The 8,840-nt window shown below is 37.3% G+C and overlaps 1 protein-coding gene across 2 annotated transcripts; it reads right to left on the bottom strand.

Moving 5' to 3' along the window:
- Positions 1-757: 757 nt before the first annotated feature.
- On the bottom strand, positions 758-8,438 carry LOC124555408 (proteoglycan 4-like). Of its 2 annotated transcripts, none has more exons than XM_047129304.1 (3): positions 8,344-8,438; positions 5,072-6,472; positions 758-3,927 (listed from the first exon to the last, which is right to left on the bottom strand). In XM_047129304.1, exon 2 carries the CDS (start codon positions 6,432-6,434, stop codon positions 5,214-5,216), a length of 1,221 nt encoding a protein of 406 aa, XP_046985260.1. In that variant the 5' UTR covers positions 6,435-6,472; positions 8,344-8,438; the 3' UTR covers positions 758-3,927; positions 5,072-5,213. The 2 variants fall into 2 exon arrangements, with proteins under 2 accessions (XP_046985260.1, XP_046985261.1); XM_047129305.1 differs by lacking the exon at positions 8,344-8,438 and adding an exon at positions 6,855-6,962.
- Positions 8,439-8,840: the final 402 nt, after the last annotated feature.

Below are 8,840 nucleotides of genomic sequence, written 5' to 3'. Positions count from 1 at the left end.
TTGGTGTAAGAAAGGTCCTGGGATCATAGATGTGGAAGAGCCAGTCACCAAAATGCAAACACTTCAATATCCACAACTTCATAACCATCTCAATAATCCTAGTCAGGTCCATTTCCATGCCTATTTCATATTGCTGTTAGGAATACAATTTAACTTACAAGCAGTCACTGACAAGTAACTTCTCATTTTGCCACCAACAAAGTACTGACCCCCTTGCAAACAATTAATCCTTCCCTGCTATTACCTTCCTCCATATGAGAGCAAGAGTGACAGCTACTTCCTCTTCAGACTTAAAATTCAAACTCTGCCAGACCCTCTCACCTTCAAAATAGAACTCCCTACATGCTTGTTTTATCACCAGCCATCCCTGTTGTTTCTTGAGGAAACTGCTGTTGCATTCTGTATTAAATGAAGAGAATATCAATTTTTTGCCAAATATATATGCGCATACCAGTTGTTGAGGCATTCACAATGGCAGAATGTAACTTTGTCTTCTGTAGAAAAAGAAATGGACTTCTTTTTAACAATATCTTTATCATTTGTGTCGCAATCATTTTCTTACCCAGGGCCTTTCCATTAAAACTTCAAATCACAATTGTTTGTTGTTCTCCCGTACATACATTATTGACTTGTAATCAACATCTTCAACAATGGTAATGACTCTACTTTCACGATAAATTAATATGCTGAATTTATATACAGCCTCTATAAGATAATTGTAGTGAATTAAAACCAAGAAAATTAACACACACAGAAATTACATTTATAGTTTATTTCACATATATCAAAATTATGAACATAGGAATAGCATACATCAATTTTGTAAGCAACTTAAATGGTATTTATCTTAAACATTTAACACCGAGACAGACCATTTCTGCTACGAGACAAAACACACAGTCAATATGTGATACATACAGGTTATAGTGGTTGCTTGCTGTGCTTGTTCTACCTGGAAAGTTATGTATCGAGTATCACCTTTTGAAAGAGTTTCAGCTGGCATCTCCATCACTGACACATTGTAATGAGTAATTTATAATCTATTTCTGCCGTAAAAAAATATACAATTAAACTCTAATTTTAAGACTTGTGAAATAAAGTGAAATTGGTATTCAAAGCAATTAAGGAAAAGTAAGTACAGAAAATCATCATATATAAATGTTTCACAATAGTTACTCCATGAATTAGCTTGCTTTCAGTGTACAGTTAGAATTATTTTTTAAAAAAATAGCTTTACAATTCAAATTTGTATTTTCTTTCTGCTAATAACTTTCTGTATTTGCACAGTCTGACATCAGCCAAGGACTGTGTAGCAAATGTGTTGTTTTTTTTTTTTTTTTTTTTTAATAATGATTATCATTTCACCACCCACATTCTTGCATCTTCTCAATCATCATTTCAATGAAAGCAGATTCTTTTGCTTCAAATACAACTAATGAATTCACAATGAATACATGGTTTTATCTTCTCAAACAACTCCCTAGTTCTTCAAAACCTTCAATGCCCATTTAATAAAACACAGTCATTGTTTACAAAACGATTTTAGTTGTTCTCTGAAGCACCTTTGACATTAACACCACCAATCAATCATGACAGAAATAATGAATATCTTCTAAAAGCTACTTTTTGAACACAGAATACAATAAACAATGAATTGGTCATTCACTACAGTAGACATCTGAGAAACCTGTAAAATCTTCACTTTGCTGTAGTTAAAATGAAATCAGGTGAGAGTTTATAAATGAAAATACTACTCCCTTGCTTTGTTGTACCACACCAGTTGCTTAAGGTTCCACCTACCAGCCCATAAGTGACATCACATTTGGCAGAGCTCTACAACATGATGTGGTCTTAAAGTGAATCAGATGCCATATGAAAAAATAAATCAGTGAGATTAAGTAGTTCAGGGGAAGCAAAGTACATATAACGTCCTGAAGTACAAAGTTCCAACACAAAACAGTTTTCATGGGATATTCACCATCAGATTAGTACCAAGCCTTTCCCTTACAGAGAAATCCAAAATTGAGAGGACAAATCTGATACTCCAGTAAACGTCATTTGGCCACAAATAATTTTAATAACTAAATCACAATTGGTAACACTTTACTTATTAGGAATTTGGAATTGGCTGCCAGCCACTAAACGGAGGGGGGGGGGGGGGGGGGGGTTTACAGTCACCCATCCAGGTACTGACAGGGGCCAACGTTGCTTGCTGGTCACTGGGGCAGGAACCAGTCGCGCCAGCGAAGCAATGCCGTTGGTTACTAAACAAGCAATACTTCACAAATAAATGCTTCACCTTGAATTTCTGTTGCATCATATTTGTCCATCTCTAGCGATCAACTTCATTGCCTGGTGATTACATTTCAGCAGGCCAAATTATATCCTGCTGCTGCGAAAAACTATACTCTTAAAGTAATATTTCATTTCCTTACTGTCTTGAACTCAAATGATGGCTGCATTATTACGTTAGTTAGTCACAGCTGACAGCAAATTTCTTACCCACAGATATTATGTACATTTTTGTACAACTGTAAGACATTCAATTCTTCAATGCTGTTACACTGAAATGGTGATTTTCATATATGTCACAATAATGCATGGCTATGTAACTAAACTTGATGCTCTTATAGAACAGTAAAACAGTCTTTCAAAAGTGACACAAACAAATGTGCAGAAACAGCTGGAGTTTTGACTACTTCACAGTTACATTCTCACAAAATTCACATTAAAACATTTAAATACATGGAGTGGCTGCTATACTTGTCAGCATTATACACACAGAAATAATTTCTTTATATTTTGCACATATATCTTCACAATTTTCCAATTACAACATTCAATATATTGATAAATTAGCTGTAGTTCTTAACAGCATTACAGATACATCAATAATGTTCGTCTTCCGTAAATCTATTGTTAGTGAAATCAAATGAAAACATTCAACTATATAAACATGATCCAAATTTATACGTACCAGGTGACAGATGACTTGACTGCCCAATGAAATGGAGGGCTGTAGCTCAGCTATTCAAAAGTTAGGCAATTAAGTTATTGATGACTATGGGCCAAATGAGATATAGCAAGACAAATAAAAGATGAGGGGTAAAAATATACAGGGTGTAACTAAATTCCCTTTACAGTCCTCGAGGGCAGGTTCCTTATACCAAAATAATAAAGTCGAGTAAACATGGGCTCTATCATGCATATTAAGAGCTGTGGCCACTTGTTCAATAGAAGAAATGTTTCACAGTAATGAAGATGAACAAGTGTGCACATAGCTCTTACGGTATGCATTTTACAATCTATGTTTGCTGAAATTGTTTTCTAATGTTCTGGTCCGTTCTACCTCATCTTAAAATATGAAAAGCAAAGACCTTGCAGTATCAGAGACATTTTTCGTAGTATTGAAAATGAAAAAGTGTTTATAGCTTCTAAAGTATGCACCTTAGAGCCCATGTATACTAGACTTTTTAGTGTAAAGAACCTGTCCTCAAGGTCTGTAAAGGGAATTTAGTTACGCCCTGTACACAGACAGTTTACTGCCACCTAGGAAGTATATAAGAAGTTATCACCGAAAGTATCTACCTGTCATCATCACCGACTCTCTATACCTGTCATCTTCAGACAGAAAAAATATTATTTAACTTTCATAAAATTCAAACAAAAATGTGGAACCTCTGGCTAAAGTGTCACCAGCCATCTTCAGACACAACTTTCTTCACAGTACACAAATAAATCTTCAGAACATTGAAATGTAAATACTAAAGACATGGTTTGATACTCTGCTTTCTTCAGAAGCTTCCTTTGTGGCTTCAGTTCAGTTTCACTTTTTAGTCCCGCCATACCCATTCATATTGGTTCACCACTTACTCATTGCCAATTACAACATCCACATCTTTATCAGCCATCTGACACAGTTGCAACCTGGAAAAAAAATTGTTTGTAACTTGATATTCAGGAAGATGCTCTTTCATTTATTAATTTTAAGTCTTGTATTATGAGGAAATGGTACGATTAATTCAAACATGCTTCTTAAATAATAAATGTTAAAAGTATAACTGCTTGCAGTAGGTCAAAATAAATGAAAAATGCCATGGGACCCTTATCTTTTCCACGGTGAGTTAAGACATCTCTACATTGTCACAGAAAATAACTGTCTGCCAGGGCAAATTGGTGGCTCTCCTAGAAAGGCAGGATGAATTTTTATAGGTAGGTGTCACCTGTGTGTGTGTGTGTGTGTGTGTGTGTGTGTGTGTGTGTGTGTGTGTGTGTGTGTGAGGGGGAGGGGGGGGGGGTGATCTGCAGTTACATATTCAGGAAACTGAAGATAAGAAAGCACAACCTCCTCATCCTGCATACTTGGTAAATGGTTTGACGTACTATAAAAGAATGAAGAAAAGAACAGCTATGTCCACAGTAACACTGATATTGTAATATAAAAAAACGCCATGGCAACGGGAAGAGGAGGACCATGAGAAACGTGATATACCTCAAAAAGTTGAGGGACCTGTAACATGTTAAGACAGGCTTACATAATAATAGTGCTGGTAACAGTGCTCCGTTCTGAGACCAAGTGTCACACGACATAGCAAAAAAACAGAATTAAAAGATCTAATTGTCATTAGCAGTGGACAGCAGCTTTTTGAGCAGTTGGTTTAGCAGTTTACGTTCTTGAAGATGTCAATAATTGCTACCAATGATGCTTTCTCTTCCACTAGCAAAATCCAATTAAAGAACATGAAAAGTTGTAAACAACAATTAATTTGGAAAATTAATTTTTCTACAACACTGTTGAACTGCCATATCCACAATGGGGAACCAACAAACATCCCACACAGTTCTCGCACTGCACAGTTATAAATCATCAAACCTTAATCATTGTTGTTATAAAAGTACAAACTTACATAGCTACCAACTCACAAATGGGAATATATGGCAATACTTGCTTCCAGGAGACAAACAGAAATGAAATTATACAAACTAAGAGTTGACTGTGTATTTCACGAAGAGAATACATTCAAGAACCTGAGTATTAATCTGAATACTTTTTGGAACACAACTGCCTTACCTAAAATTTAGTACATCCAGTGCTCTCACAAGGTTTTCTGAGAAGTGCCAGTCACTGATACATCTGAGGTTGTTTCAGTGTCCTTTTCACTGTCAGTCGGCTCACTGTCATCCGATGCGTGAGCACTCGACTCCTCCACATATCATTGATCTCTAAGAGATCTGGTTTTGCGCTTTGCTCCCCAGCCGTGGACCTTCCTGCGTTTGCTGCGCCTTGTCGGTTGTGCACGTTGTTCTTCTGGTGCCTTTCGCTTTTTAGATGATGGCTGTGCAGTTTCCTTCTTAGCTGGTTGTGTTCGTGTAGATTTTGTTTCAGCAGATGATGTAGATGGTTCGGGTGTATCATCTGGTACTGCTCTCTTTGGAGTCCCTTTGCGTCTGCCTTTACCTTTCGAAGCAACACCATTTGGAATTTTAGGTACTAGGGGTTCTTCTGGCTCTGCATCAGGCTCCTTGCCAGGTTCATTCTTGTCCTCTTTTGTCTGTTCAGTGGCTTCTTTATTATCAGCTGCAGATGTGTCATCGCTTTTCTTTGCACACACCTCATCTTTGTCATCTGCCATACCCACAACATTATCAGCTCCCTTATTCTCTGGAGTTTCCGTGATTTGACTTTCAGTTCCTACAGCTACCCCTGCATCTTTGCTAACTGTGTCTTCATCTGCAGCAACATTCTGTATGTCACTCTTTATTCCATCATCTTTACTAGGTGCAGTATCCTCTCCCCCTTTATCTCCTGGGGTTTCAGAACTCTTTTCTGCACCAGCAGTTCTCTCTGTCTTACCATCTGAAATCCCTGCTGGGCTGTCTTTGGGATCCTCGCCCACCTCCTTTTCTGAATGTTTGTCATCTGGAATCTTCTTTGTATCATCCTCTGTCTCCTTGCTTTCTATATTCCTTGCTGACACAGATGCTTCCTCACTGTCATCCTTTGTGGTCTCTAAGCTGAGGGCTGTCTTACTTTCTGAACTTTCAGCTTGTTTTATAGTTTCACCACCTCCAACTGATTTTGTTTTGCTATGGTTATCACCTACTAACTTTCTGTCATCCCTGTCAAGATCTGTACTGGCTTTAGTATCATGAACTTCTGATACTGACTTAGATTCCATTTCACCTAACTTGGTAGTCTCCTTATTATCTTCACTGGTCAATTTTTCTTCTAGCCCAGTTTCTTTGTTTTCTGGTGTATTGACATTCTTTGACTCCTGGTTAGGCGTTTCGTGATATGTAGATTCTGAGCCATGCTCTTTTGTTTCAGCACTTTGAGTGTGTGTTTTCTGATCTTCCTTAGCCTCATTATCCTCAGATTGATCAGTTTTTGCTGTTGATACACTTGCAGACAAACCTGTCTGTGAGGCTGCCATCTTATTGTGGCAGGGTTAGTTGCCTCTGTTATTGCAACCTGGAATAAAATTATGGAGACCATGAGACACATTTAACAGACTACATAACATAAATCTAATACTGCATTATTGGCTTGAATGAGTAATTATTAACAAATTCAGAATTAGCATTCCACTACTTATTTTTTGGGCATAGTTTAATATATCTAAAATAGCAGTCACATCCACACTAACCTACTGCATCACACGTACTCTGAAATACTGGTACCAAATAAAGAATCGATAACATTGAAGAAACTAGTTCTTGATAGTTATGATGATTGTAGCGCATCATTTCACACACTAAAACACTCTTACCAGGCGTATAATATCAATGTGCTAGTACTTTATTGGCCCGTTTTGCGTGTCAAGTTCGAGTTTTGTTTCAAATAACATGCTTACCTGTTCCCCAGTTAACTGAAGAAAAACTGACCACCTCATAGACTGAACAACGCTTACTGCTCACATATAGCAACACTAGCTTTATGGACGCACAGAAGAAAGAAAAATGCCGCGCGCGCGCACACACACACACACACACACACACACACACACACACACACACACACACAAAACAGTAATCCAGTGCAGCAAGAACTTAAAGTTGACAAAGAAAGTGAAGCTATATTTATATGACATAAATGACACAATATATACATAGATCTGAAAATATGGTTTCCAAATCTATACATTTTCTCACATACAATGACTGATGACTAATAAATAGGCATTCATTATAAATGACAATGACCAGTGTACCATGAGCGTAATGAAGTGCGCTAACGATCATCTGGGAGCGATATACACGTACGTCATTTGGAATTTTTGTCAAGAGAGTTTTAAATTATCAGCGTTGAACTGTTAAGTTTCGAAAAAATTCACATTTTCTAAAATTTAATAAGGAGCGCTGTACTACAAGAAACAGATTACTTAAGTTACTGTTGTTGACGCAGTTTCAGTAGCAACAAATCAGTGGTTCGGTTCAGTGTGGCTCACTCAGGATATCTCAACACAACCGTCCACTTCAGCGGGAAAAAAAAAATCTCTACCATCCCACTTATTGCAAAGCCACCGCACATTTACACAAATGGTGGAAAAGGAAAGATGATACTACGAGGTATTGATTTAAATACCCGTTCCTTACGACAAAAGAGGGTAAAACCGTATATACATAATAACTCTCGTACGATTTCAACTGTAAACTCTCGGCACACCGTAATAGAACCGTCCAGACGGAGAAAAACTAACAGGTGGAAAACAAACATTTAAGCGAAAGCGGTCTAGGATCAAAGCGCGTTATGTGTAGCAGCACGGACAATGAGATATCTTTGTTCTGGCCATATTAAAAGCTGCAAATCTTAAAAATATAAGATTCTCAAGAGCAAACTATATGCGTTCTTACCTTAAGTAGCTTTGCACTCTCGAATCCACGGGTTTCCTGTAAAGATTATTCTAAGCGGACACTTGGTGATTAAAGCTAACTAAATTAACGCTATCCTTAAGAAAAAGTGAATGCTATCCTTAGGCAATTAAAAATTACACATTGTTATGTGAAAATGCGCATGTACGCGCCAAAATACCGGTACATCTGCGACGATAAATTACGCCAGAAATTAACAGTTGAAGTAGTAGTTAACAAAAAAGAAAGTGCTTAAGATACTTTCGTGTTGTTCTTTACTTTATCAGTGGCAATACAATTATCGTATTTATACATGGGCAAATGTATAACCCTACAATCAAAATTGGTTCAGCACATCCAAGTTCACATCCTAACAATCCCTAAAAGAAGAAAATTATTTATAGTACGGATAGGAAAACTGAAAATAAAGTGTTCACCCCGCCACAACAAAACGAAATTAAAAAAAGAAAACACCACACCTCACTGACGTACCTGCACTTGCCCTCAGCATACATCAGCTTCCAACGTCCACCGTCTACTGATCGATGGAAGCGACAACAGGTACTTTTAAACACTGTAGTTCGGGGGTGGGCGGGGAGAGCAAGAGGAATTCTCAAAGATAACAGTAGAAAGATATAGTACTTCCCATTGTGAACCTCCACAGAAGTGCACAAGCTGTCGTCGATCATAAATGTTTTATATTTGTTTATACATTCAGGCGATTGTGTGACGTACAAATATATATCGTGCGGAGAAATGCGTTATTTTAATAGTACAGTGTGTATGACTACAATATAATTTGTTGCGTGTACAATTTCATATAACAAATATACTGCATATGTAGAATAACTGAAGTGCAAGACTTTAATGCGAGAAAGTACAAGAAATATGTCTTATGATCGGTAAAGGTGCGGTTGTAAGCCTAAATTTTACTACAGGTAACTCAAATGAACTCGGCCCATGGCCCGTCCAAAGGCAGTGATATATCT

The sequence above is a fragment of the Schistocerca americana genome, chromosome X, assembly GCF_021461395.2.
Source record: "Schistocerca americana isolate TAMUIC-IGC-003095 chromosome X, iqSchAmer2.1, whole genome shotgun sequence".
Lineage (NCBI taxonomy): Eukaryota > Metazoa > Arthropoda > Insecta > Orthoptera > Acrididae > Schistocerca > Schistocerca americana.
The sequence above is the reverse complement of the archived record's forward strand: the minus strand, read 5'-3'. Positions and strand labels throughout refer to the sequence as shown.

Coding starts and splice junctions, on each gene's coding strand:
- LOC124555408 (XM_047129304.1), bottom strand. CDS start 6,434: ATGGCAGCCTCACAGACAGGTTTGTCTGCAAGTGTATCAACAGCAAAA.